General features: G+C 37.1%; 1 protein-coding gene across 1 annotated transcript in view; it reads right to left on the reverse strand.

Annotated features, from left to right (window-relative positions):
* Positions 1–9,851: 9,851 nt before the first annotated feature.
* Positions 9,852–13,489, reverse strand: part of ed (hemicentin protein echinoid) — an 88,229-nt gene continuing 84,591 nt past the window's right edge. Inside the window, exon 12 of the mRNA XM_074093224.1 lies at positions 9,852–13,430. Coding sequence (XP_073949325.1) covers positions 13,264–13,430 — 167 coding nt within the window. The 3' untranslated portion in view covers positions 9,852–13,263. The remainder of the gene's footprint in view (positions 13,431–13,489) is intronic.

The raw sequence follows: 13,489 nt of genomic DNA on the forward strand, positions 1-13,489 counted from the left end.
TTGCAAAATATTCAAGTGCAAATTTTCATTAAAATCGAGCGTCCCCCCCCCTCTAAAATCTAAACCAGTGGGAGGAAAAATTTGAAAAAATTCAGGATGGTAGTAAGTATATCAAACTTACAAGAAAAACTATAACGGTTAAATTTTCTTGAGAATTATTAATAGTTTAAGGTAAATAGAAGCCTAAGGTATAAAATATACCTAAACTTGGAATATTCCATACAAAATACGAATCCTTAGAAAAGTATTACTTAATTTTTTCGTAATAGCTACGGAACCCTATTTCGGGCGTGTCCGACATGCTCTTGGCCGGTTTTTACAGAAAGAAGGAAAGACTAGTTTACAACAGGTGGTGCATCAAAAGTAGATCAGAAAATTAAAACTTAACAGAAATACATCTACGAATACATAGGTACATAATTATATCGTACATATAATATACGTCTTAAATAAATATAGGCAGTGAGATAAACACCAACAAATAAATAAATAAATTATCATAAAGCTAATTATTACAAGATGACAGATAGTCCTCCTTAAGCATAGATTTAAATAGTGACAAAGATTTTTCGCGTCGTAAGTCAATGTAAGGAATTCCACAACCGAATAGCCTGGACAGTATAAGAATATATACATAGAATTTGGAGTTAGATAGAGGCACGGTAAGGAGAAAGTTCTGAGAGCATCGAATAGAAGATCGGGGCAAGTAAAATGTATGAAATATGTACCTGTCCTTCACATTGTCCGACCCGATATCGGATATGTTCACGGCACGTATGTTCACGGCACCATCGGACGCCCGTGGGCTGCCGGACGATAAAGTTAGTATGTGTGCTATGCGTCTATCTATATTGTCTCTGTGTGCCGGCCGTATCGGAACGATTGTCGGAAATATGTGAAAGCAACACGTGTCGGCTATCGGATGTCGTCTGTCGTCGTTCGATACCGATATCGGATCGGATAATGTGAAAACGCTCTTACACGAATGCTCACTAAGACCCTCCTCAACCTGAACCCTAAGAAAGAAATTGACACGGGCCCGTACCCGTAACCACGGCTCGTAGTTCGGGGTTGACATCTACTTTACCGGGAAAGTAGGTACCTATCTAATAAAAAAACGTGGGTTAAAAGAGGGTAACGACCTATCCATTAATCTGAGCCGTAAACTAAGGTAAACGTACGAGTGCTCGTCACTATCCCAATATCGAAAATACAAACTGAGACATGGATGCACAGAAAAACCAGAAAAAGAGACCAGCGCTGGGAATCGAACCCAGGTCCTCAGCAATCCGTGCTACGTGCTATAACCCCTACACCACCGCTGGACAGGAATTTAGACACGAATTTTTCCTATGCATACATATCTCAGGTTGCTTATTTCTACTACGCTACTTATGCAGCAGCACTAGCGACATCTATGTTTCGCTCTCATCGAGAGACGTCAACATTCTTTCGGAACCAACCGCTCACCCAGACAAGAGATGTCGCTACTAAGCAATCAAATTATGATTGGTTATTTGGAGTCTTTTTGTATTTTTTATTTCAACTCCAAATTTGTTACTTTTACGGGTATCCCGTGAAACCATATCGAAAATACAAACTGAGACATGGATGCTCAGAAAAACCAGAAAAAGAGACCAGCGCTGGGAATCGAACCCAGGACTCAGGAAAAAGACTCCAAATAACCAATCATACTATCCCAATAGTTGGCATCTTCCATCTTAAGTCGTTAGTAATAGAGATGACAGCAGGGTGTCTTCTATTGGGCATTAGCGTGTCGAGCACTCGGACGTTTACCTTATGTGAGTTTCTTTGTTTGAACATTCAAAATGTTATTGCAAAGTTAGAAACTGAGGGGCTACTAGGCAATTTTAAAATCAGAGTTCGTGTCGTATCCCTCTCACTCTCGTATTAAACAATATTAATGCCAGCGGGACGGCAAGATACGAAGTTCGAATTATAGGGGCATATTTTAGGGGCTTCGTAGTATAGGGCCAGATAGGTAGGTATACATAGTGCATAACATAATGTAAGGTCACTGTGGGCAAGACCGGCATACTTTTTTTTTTTTTTTACCTCGGAGTGATCTAGCTGCGTTAATTATTCACCTGCGTTAACACTTGTACTTGCATACGATGAAGAATTTCATAAATAATAGTTAAGCTATAGAGACAGATCATTTTAATCACAAATTAAGCAAAAAAAATTGTACTTTCTAAAATTCGGCGAGTAGAGCAAAGTTACTCAAACTTTTTACTGTATTGAGCCATGTATGAGTTGGTGTTAAATGTGTTATTTTTATGAGGTACAAAGAGGCGTTATGTTAAAAGAAACTCGTTAAAATATACTTTTGAAATAAATAAGAACCAAAACAAACGCACCTGTTGAAGTTTACTATTTACTAGATGATGCAAGAACAACATCGTGTACAGCGGGGGTAGCGGGCGGGAGGGTTAGGCTTCCATCCGCGCGCTTTGCGACAAGAAGTTCAGACTTGTATTGTTTACGTAAAGGAATCAATTAGGCCGAATCTTCGAATTCGGTGAAACCATGTTCGGCCCATCTCTAATACGAACGCACTGTCAATAAATTATTGCATTTTCAAGATTGGTATTTTGGAATCTTTTTGTATTTTTTATTTCAATTCCAAATTTTTACTTTTACGGAACGTAACGGACACGGTCGGTCGGTACGGAATACCGAGGACCTGGGTTTGATTCCCAGTGTTGGTCTTATTTTTCTGGTTTTTCTGTGCATCTATATTTCAGTTTGTATTTTCAATTCATTGCATTTTCATTTTCGTAACCATTAATATGGTACTTTTCTCAAACATGACATGAAATATTGACGTTGTGTTACAAATAATAGGCCGAGAAGTATCGCGCTGCAGGCGGTGCGGCTCAGCTGCGTGCGCGCGGTCACTCTAGCGGCCTGCAAAGAGATTTCATACAACTTTGTAGGCCGCTGGTTGGCAATGCGACCGTCTTTTGTTTCATTCAACGCGCGCTCTGCGACACGGCGCACGCCCACACCCAGCACCACCGCCCGCAGCCACCCGCCGACAGCAGCCAGCGAGACACGCGCGCACGCAACACAACCGAGCGACCAGCCAGACTAGCGTCCCGCCAGCTTGTTTTTTTTTATGTCATGTTTGAGAAAAGCACTATTATAGAGATATTTTACCCGACTTACCTTTACGTTTTAATTTTCACATTCACGCGTTTTATTTCTATGTGGAATATTCGACGTACCTAAATCATTAGCCGGCAGTGAGATAGATAGGTATACCTACAACGAAGGCAAAAAGGTCGCATTTTCCCACACGGGCCGCAACTTTCGTTTGATTTCGTTGAAAAGAACCTTTTATGTCATTGAAAGGGAACATTAATCGTTAGTGGCGATGATTCTTATGCCTTTCAAAGTTTGAGAAACCTACAAAAATAGATGAACTGAGCAAATTTTATGTATTTCGCTAGGTACCTAACTGATTATGTAAGTAGATAAAGGCGTTGAGCCGAACCACAGGGTCCGAACGCCTCTTAAGTAAATAATAGCTTTAAGTAAACTTTAAAAGGTTAAATATACCTAATATAGCTAGAGTCCGTCAAAGCTCAAACAATTACCAGACTGCTTAATAATTTATGAAACAATTTAAGCAAGTAGTATTAATTATTTCCAACATTAGTTATTAAAGTAGGTACTTATATATGTATGTAAGTACCTAGATACACATACAAGTACCTACGGTATTAGTTTAGGTACTGTTAACTCTTCGGGCGTTTATTCGTTTTTGAAGCAATTTTTGAACATCGTCTTCATAACATATCCCGGAAAATTGCACAGATCCCGTGGGATGGCGATAAACGAATCAGCGCAGACGAAGTCGCGGGCAGCAGGCTATTTTTTTCATCAGACCCAAAATCTTAACCGCCAAGTCTAGAAACAGGTATTTTAGCACGAGGTTTTTCATGCAACGAGAACGAAGACCATCATTTAATTTTAGGCGATCTCAATGGGAAAAATTTCAATACAACAGCCGGATTTAATTCAAATGAGCGAAGCCGCGGGTAAATTGCTAGGGGTTTCATTTAAGCTTTTAATTTTAAATTCATGAGAATAGTACTAATTAGGTATATTCAAGCATAAAGGCATAAAGCATTAAGGTTGTCTTCGAGAGTTACTGTGCATCCCTCGTAGCATCTGCTTTGCCCGGAAATCTATTAATTCCGCCGACGGGAATATATTACTTGCAAGCAAATACAGACAGAGTTAAATAAATTACGGCGCTAGGGCCTGCTTCACTCTCTGCCAAGTTGCTGTTGTTTTCAAACTTTGCTATCAAACTTCACTTTTTTATTTCTGATTTTTGTATTTTTACGGTTTTTTATTGAAAAAACCAGAACAGAACTATGCTGGATCAAATCCGATTGTCCCGGATTGACGAAGACCCGGGTTACAGTAAAAAAAGTGCAGCCTTTCTTAAGTGGTGCGCAAAAATTTCAATTCTTTATTTTTAGTTATATTTACAGACAGATTTAACTTTTTTAAACCGATTTCCAGACAAAGGGCTTGTTTCCCTATTCTTTGTTTTGTCCAAATAAACAGAGAAGGCATCACACATATTTGTCAAATAAAAGATATCAGTGTGGTCAAACAGGCCTCAAGATAATACAAAAAAAAAATGGTTTTTCCAATTTCCAAGATGCCACAGAATAGGTACAATACTGGCATACAAACAAATATGCAGTAAAGGTTTACTAATAAGGAATCATTAAATAAATGAGAGAATATTATCTACTTACATACTTGGCAAGTTAAGAGATGTTTTTATGTGATGAGTCCCGGATGCACGCTCAAATAATGCACAGCCTGATAATCCGTGCATATTATTATGTTCACGGATTATCATGCCGTGCATTATCAGTTATCACCCCGTCCCGAACTAGCACGAGTGTAGTTAATGTATGACTTGTTAATGCACGCTCAAATAATGCACGGCATGATAATCCGTGCTTATGTACATTTGTTTTTCGTGTACACCGAATATTAATAAATTTAGTAGAAAATAACTTAATTTGGTCCTGGCGCTTCGCCGGCCGCTGCCGCGGCACGCTCGCTCGGCTCGCGCATTGTGGTCACAATTGGACCTAACACAACCTAACACAAATCTATGGTCATTCGAATCTATTGGATTCAGATTATCACGTCGTACATTATCACTACGTACATTACAGCGCGCGCAATATTTTGTACGCCCTGATAATGCGCGACCATGATATTGTACGGCATGATAATCGGAAACAATAATGCTTCGAATTATCACGTTGTACATTATTGCGCGTACATTCAGAGTTGAACATTATTGTTTCCCATGAGTCCCTGCTATATTTCTATTAGGCAGGCATCTAATTAACTTATGGATAAGAGTACCTAATAAAAGAACAACCACACTGCCATTAACTACAATAAGTACCTAGTAAAATACCAGTGCTGTCCACGGAACTACCTTACATTATTTTCTACCGGATGGTCCTTTAAACCGGATCGACGATGTGTTACATAAACAAGTGTTGCGAATACGATGAAAACCCGTCGATGAAAATAAGAGAAAGCATATAATTCATAATAACTAACAATACACAAAAACGTCTTTTATGACGAACTACTTTTTGTCAAAACCCTTTGAAAATCATTAAAAGCATCTACCTACTCCAGTAACTATGGATGGATAATAAAATATCCATTTCTTTTGCTTTAAGATAAGCTCAAAGCTTAATTCGATCTCGCGATTGGTTTCATTGCAATTTTGCTTAATAAGCCGAACCAGCAATCTCTACCTAAAACTTTTAATGATCTGACAAATGCAAAACGAGCTTTAAAACTTTTTTGGTAAAACTTCCGATCATGTATTGAATTTTACTTAGGTACTTGACTTTTACAGCGGGTTTGTATAGGTACTTAATTGTCTTTTGGCGTTCGTGTCGTCATAGTGTTTTGTATGTTTTAGTTTTTAAATGGGTCCCACTGAAAAACAGCGTTGCGGCTTGCCGTAACACTATGCTGAGTGGGGTCCACTTTATACTATTCTCTGTTATTTTTATTTTTTCCATCTAATGTAGATTTATGTGTATCGAATATGTGTAAATAAATGTTTCTCTCTCTCTCTCTCTCTGTTTGCAAGATTGTTAACTGATCTTAATTGAAAAAATAGCATGAATTAAAATGTAACTTATTTAAATGTAACCTTCTTATATAGATAAATATAAAATAAATTTTATCAAAAAAATTGTTTAATCTGCTTGATGATATTATGAAATTTAACTAAAGAAAAGGGAGGAGCCTTCGTCAATTTGTAAGATTTAGGTCAATGGATAATCGGTGAGTTTTTTTGTTTTGGCGACTCTGATTATTTATAGATATTTGATGTTTTTTTTTCTCTTATTTTAGAGCAAGGGTAGGTAGAGAATTTATTTTTAACCGAAAGGCCGCTATATAATCAAAGCACAGTGTGTTCAAAGGCCGTCTACAAGCAGCCAAAGCCTTGAAATGTGGAGCCACCAAAATGAGCATCAAAATGCCTTCACGAACAAAAATAGCCGGAACTATGAAAAGAATGAGAAATAGTTTCTCTTTAACGCTATTATTCATTAAATGTATTCTTAAGTGAACTAGGACATGTTTCTTTACGTAACGAATTATCCTCGAAGTACATCTGTATAAACAAGAGGCCAAACGCCACTATAAATATTCAAAATGAATGAACGGATACTTACGTTTTTATTTTTGTAGCATTACTCCGCCGGATCGTTGCCTCGGGGAAATTGTATACTCTCGGATAAGAAAGCTGCCGTATTTCACGTCCAGTTCGGCCATACGCTAAATAATTAGTAGGTATGTAAAATGGCTAGGACTTTTGAATTTTGTCGTGAGAATCAAGTGGTACATACTAGTAATAGATAATTCACCCTGGCAAAGTAAACTAAGAAATAGCCGCTTCTTTCTGATGTCCTCTTATATTGACAGAGAAACAGATTTGGCTGTAATTTGGTGTCAAAACAATGTATCAGTTGAAATCAATGATATTATTCATTAAAATAGGGTTGAAATATACTAAAAAAACTTTAAACATTACTAATATTATTAAAAACTAATCAACGACTTCAGCGTCAACGTCTGCTTCAACGTCTTCAATGTCAAAGCTAATATAAGTTACTGTTAAAGTCAGACTTAAAGTTCCATTACTTTTAATAGTCACAGCTACAATTAAAGTTAAACATTATTCATTCACGATGTTCGACACCAATTAAAGTTTGAAAATACAACTCTTTGGTGAGAAATACAGCGGCAGAAACAGATGGACATAAGCGAGCTATTATAATAATCGGCCCGTTTTCATTACAGTTGCGAGACCCTAATCAGTCGCCTTTCTATCGAATACAGTATTCTTGTTGAATAGGTTAAATTTGTTGGATCGAGTCGTGACATTCACGAAATTCGGCAAAAAAGTAAAAAAACCTTTTACACGGTAAATTCAATTTATTTTTACAATTTATAATATTTACACTTGATTCGTAGAATACATGTAGTGATTACATCAAATTGAATGTCTTGGATTTGTAAAATTACTTACTTAAATATAAAATATGGCTTATTTTCGTTCTTTGACGTTTATCATAAAGTAAGTACTGTAGAAACATTATTATCTAGATATTTGTAAAAAATATACAAAAAAACTAACTAATAGAACAAAGTATAGTAATACAATGAGATAAAAAAATATTACCATTATAATTGAATGTAGTCCATTAATAATGGCAATAACTAAGAGTGATGTACGAAGAGAATATGAAAACAGTCAAGATCAAATTTCCTAGCGAAATAATGATCAAAAATAAGTTTCGAAGCGACAGAACGTGATTTACCATTTTAAAACCATTTCTTGATTTAGATAATTCACGTTATCACTCATTTTCATTGCTAATAACCTAAAATAACAAAAATAGCGCCCGCTATTTTCAAAATTGTCGAAGAGCATTCGACTAAAGCAAATGCTTTTAAACGCGAGCGAAAGAATCAAAACATTCAGCACAGAAATATGAAATTCTTCCCGAACCTAGTTGGTTCAAGATAGCTGGTACCTACCTATAAGCACTCCAATATTTCATACTTAACACATTCAGTGCCAAGAACCCTCTCTAGGGAAGTTCTCTGTTCGTAGGCAGTTTTCGCTACAAAGCGGAAAAACGCTGCTACGCGCTACGAGCGTAGTGCCGTAGCGCATGTGGCCGCGAATGTGTCCAATGAAATTCATTTCACGCCTCCGTGTATCAACATTTTATCACCCTGGCTTCGAGTGTCTAAACAGGTACTTATTGAACAACGTTAAATGTGTATAGCGATAAATTAAAAGTTATGAATTCAGTGAACCAGCGCGACTGCTTCATAGTAATTTTCGATCTAGATTATTTGATTGCGTATACGTAATAGTTTTCGTTACATATTTAAACGTTACAGTCGTCACATATACAATATAATATGTTGGTCATTACTAAATTGATTTTAGTAGGTATTTCCGGCGAAATAATTTACCTCTAGCTAAAAGACAATATTTTTAGCCTGTTTTGCATTTCAATGCCAGATGATCGATGAAGCTGTCCGCGCGACAGATCTTGAACAATATTAATTTCAAGCAGTGCCTACAGGGAACTAATGATCCCGCTGATCACGCTTCAACACCTTGTATTTAAGGATTAAATATTATTTTGAAAGGAAGTTAAAAATGTATGTACCTATAAGCCATTAATATTCGATTTGCTGCGTCCAAGGTTGCATTAGTGGCAGCTGGTGCTAGCTCAGGCACTCTCCTCGGCGTTATCCGCGCGCCTCGTCCCCGAAAGTCGGACGGAGACGGAGCGAGCTTTACAAACGCTCTAAATAAAAGATAAAATTGATACGGGCCTTAATTATGTTAATTAGAGCGGGTAAAAGTCAATACTTTCAGTGCGGCAAAGGCAAAAGATGATACTCATAGATGAAGTAATATTACAAATTTTACTTGGAATATAAGTAAGAACTTTGTAATTTTTTAGGGAACATGAGGTTCACCGTTTTGTACGTAAATCAATTATTTCAATAAACAAACTTTGGAACAGATGTAGTGACAAAAAATATGACCTAGTCGTTGTCTAGACGAGCGGCTGACGTCATTCATTACTACCTAAAAGACTATAACACTATACTAAGATTTGGTGACTATTATGTGAGGGGAGTGTCTGAGCTGAGTGCTTAGTGGCCTGGCAGCGTAAATCCCTCTTTAACAAATGCGTAAATATGGGCGCTAAAGCAAAATTTATCGGCTGAATGTTTTAAGCTTTCAACACGTTTTTATACATTGAATTAAGTTAGCATAACGGAGATAACTTCCTGGTAGGTGGTACAAATAAACATTAAGTATAACTAGCTAATAATTTCAATAAAAATATACTTTTTTTCACATTATATTTAAGGTGGGCCCATTTCTAGTATTTAATAACAAAGTGAAATGGTAGAAATGATCTCTAGGAGGCATAGGGCTGTGAGGAAAGTAATACGGTAGTTCGCGAGCGAGGGTGACAGCGAGTGGTCCACGGTTTGGCACATAGGTAGACATACGAGGTAACGTAAGGTAGATTGACAGATTTAATTGTGCTTAAAATTTGTACTAAGTAATGAGCATTTATAACCTGAGTAAGTACATTATATTAATTAGAATTGACCAACTGGTTAATAACAACTCATGTCAGTTGGCTCGGCACAATGGATGCTAATGAACGAATCTAATTCAATTCAACATCCATACGTGCTGATTATTCATTTTGAATATCTCTTTTAGTTTTGTTTTGCAGAAAGGTTGTTTAACAGAACAAAACAATGTAGAGGACTAAGTGTCAATTTTGCGGTTGGTTTACTGTAAGTCCTTTTGTCTGCCGCTTAACTTAGATAGGACAACTGTTACAAGTTGAATTGATGGCGCTTGCCCGAATATTTACCCGCACTTGCACTGTGTACTTTATTATAAAGTTTTTAGTGTATTGTCGCTAAAAACTAAAACAAAACATAATATGAGGCTTACGTGATATTATAGGTATATCTGCAAAAAAAGGTAGTTAAGAAAAACATGTTTTCAAAAGGGTTAAAGCGGTTCTATTTTTTGCGCAAGTGAGGGTAAATTGGGGCAATAGGTACCTCTACAATATCGAGTAAGCACCTTTATGATATGAAGGCAAGCAAGAAATGTATCGTTTCGCCTCGACAGTACTTACTGCGGCTTTGCAGTGAAATGAAATGTTATAGCGGATGAAAATGAGATCAAATTCCTGTGCGAGACATATGTAAGGTATTTAACTTAAAAGCTTTAGCAAACTTTGGGGTTTACACAAAACATTGAATCGTATAATAGCGAGAATGGTGCACGTTTATTTAACATATGAGTGTGTCATGGTCACATTATTGTGATGCAGTTGTCGCCGGTAGATTACCTTAGTACAATAATTACTACTACAGCAGGCATAATTATTGAAAATTAATAATATTTTACAGTAATTGAAATTATCGACTACTGCGAAAAATAAAATGGCACTCAAGTCAAGATCAAAACAAGAGTATTTCGTTCAAAGCTTTATTAGACATAGTGGCGTTTTTCCAAGCATTTTAGAAACGTTCGGCAAATCGCCACTTTCAGGCTTTAATGTATTAAGGTAGGCAATGCTATTAAGTTTACAGCAAGTCAGCAAGTATACAGCGCATTCCGTTTGAAATCCTTAAGTAATACATCGTATTACTAACCTAGCGAATAGATAACATTCATGATCTTTCAACCAGCAAAATTAATTGACTACCTATCCATTTGTTTTGCTTCCGTACCTTTCATAAATAAAGGACATTTAGAACTTAAAATTATCATTTTATAACGTTTCCATGCGAACGCTTATTAATTATAGCTGCCTCAATAGAGATTTCGGACAAGTAGACTTATTCCTATATTGATTATTTACATTGGTGAAAATATATGACTTTACATAAACTTAGGCGAATTTATATGCTAACAAGACATCTTTAGACGGAAATGAGACAAATAATTGGAATACCTATCTAATTGTTACAGCTAAGACAGTCTTCCTGCGCGTCACGCTGCGCTTGCTCATTCATCAGAGACACGTCTTATAAATTCAATCGTAAGCTCATAAACGTAATTTCCTTAATTCTACTTAATTACAATCGCCCTTGCAGCGCGCACGAACGGCCCAAAGACTTGAACGTATTAAATTACGATAATAACTACATTAACTAGCCCATTTACGCTGATCATAAATCATTAACAATTTCATATCTTAATATAATATCATCGTCATGTCCGTCACACATCTTCCAATATTTGAAGATTTCAACGGGAAATATACATCTTTTAAAGATACACTACGATAAAAGGAGGCAAAAGGCTTAAATACAACCTCCAATGTCACTTAAATGTGATGTCTACAGTAGCCTGGACAACGATGAGCCTTTGTTTTAAAATTCATATGATTTAGCAATGTTTTTCATGTGACGTTTAATTAGCCATTAAAAATGTATGTGAGAGGATACGGCGGCGAACGGTGACAAAGCTGTGACAGTGCTCGGCTCAGCATAACCCCTGTGCCTTAATCAAGCAGGGCTCGTTTAGAGAAACATGTCGCCGGTAAATCGCGCGGCTCGCTTGATATTAGCACGGTACTAATTCCTCAGTCTCGTTTTTACATTTAAGTAACAATACACAAAATGGAATGTGGTCAATTAGTCGGGTTAGCGAGGCAACGGAGGTCGCTTGGACACGGCTATTGTTCGGATAGGTACTTCAATATATACGAGTAGCTATTAAAAATCTATAATTTAAAGTGTACCAGTTAAAAGTGCTTTTAATTGGAGGTCAATATCCCTGATTTTACAATAATTTAAGTCACAACAAGGTCCGCCATAAGTGGCATATTTATTTATCACAATTGACAAAAATCACAACTGGATTCAGATTTATATTTCCGCATGACGCATATTTACACGTTCTGAACTTTATTTCTGCAAAGCTCCAATTAATAAAATAAAGCTAAGTAATTCATAGGGGCTTCTACAAAAGGTAGACGTGACTTAAATAAAAATAGAATTTTATCTTCATAGTTGTTATTGTTGACAATAGCTGCTTTCAGCTTGGACGGCAGTATTTTATGTGAACCAATTTCACATAAAAATATACAGTACATTTTATGAGACTCGTTATTACTATTTAAGCTGTCGAGCAAAAGTCAAATAACATCCGTCCTTCAACAGAATTGATAGACACAATTGAAATTCGCGCTTATCCTTCAGAAGCAAATATGTATTAAAGGAAACACCGTTTAGCGTCCGGCATTTTGTACCAAGTCACGGTTAGCTCACGATGATTTGAAATATAAATTAAATGGAAAGCGTGATGGATGACGTTGAATTCGTTGGGTGATGCGTCATATTGGTCTTGGATTCGACATTGCACAAATGGGTTGACATGGTGAAGAGGTAGCTTTGCTACGCTGTGAAATGCGGTAGCACTTTCCTTGCGCTTTACATCTTTTACTCTAGCATAGTGGAGTGTGGCGTTTGTATAATCAGGACGACTAGACTAGCACGTTCTACTGCAACTCCTTCCTCTAGTTTAAAAGGGGCGCACTGACAAAGATAACCGCGGCAACATTAGCACAGGTGCTTGCTATTCGATTTGTGCGTCTCTTTCATACTAGTCTATTGTAAACGAGCCGCACTTAGCTACAAGCGATAGAAAGGGCAAGCGAAGTTGCTTGAGATTGATTTTATTGGCTACGTAATTTCGTTTTTATATCGTAATACTTGTAGTACGGCATGCCGTTTCTCATTTGCAGCACAGTGCGTCTATTACTTAAATAATGTTATTTTACACGGGTAAGTCATAAGCAAATATTAGTCGTCATCAGTAGCCAAAAGTAGCCAAAAACATTTCGAAGAAAAATCTACTGAATTACTTGGGTGCGTGTTACTAATTGAAAATCACTGAACAATTTTTATCACCCATGTAAAATCACATTTAGTAAGAGCCTACAATAGCGACAAAATGTTTCCTTTCCATCCTGAGTTTATTAGACACTACAACACTGATAGCCTGATGATGGCGACATTTTGTCTGCAACCCTTGTGCCATATGAAAAATACCTTGAGTCTTGAACAGAGGTACACAGCTCACGGTTAGACGATGATCTCGCGAATAACGCGACGTGCGCGAGAGTTGGGCGTAGAATAGCCAGACTCTAGCGACTCATCGTAGCTGAGGGAGAGATGCGCTGGCTTGTCTTCTCCTCCCACTTCTCCGCCGTACGACTCCGGCAGACCGCTCACCTCGTGGTATGGAGATTCTGTTCGAACAAAGCCTTATTTTAGTAACTGCTCTTCATCATCAGTATCATCATGTTTG

This window comes from Choristoneura fumiferana, chromosome 10 (genome assembly GCF_025370935.1).
Source record: "Choristoneura fumiferana chromosome 10, NRCan_CFum_1, whole genome shotgun sequence".
Classification (NCBI taxonomy): domain Eukaryota; kingdom Metazoa; phylum Arthropoda; class Insecta; order Lepidoptera; family Tortricidae; genus Choristoneura; species Choristoneura fumiferana.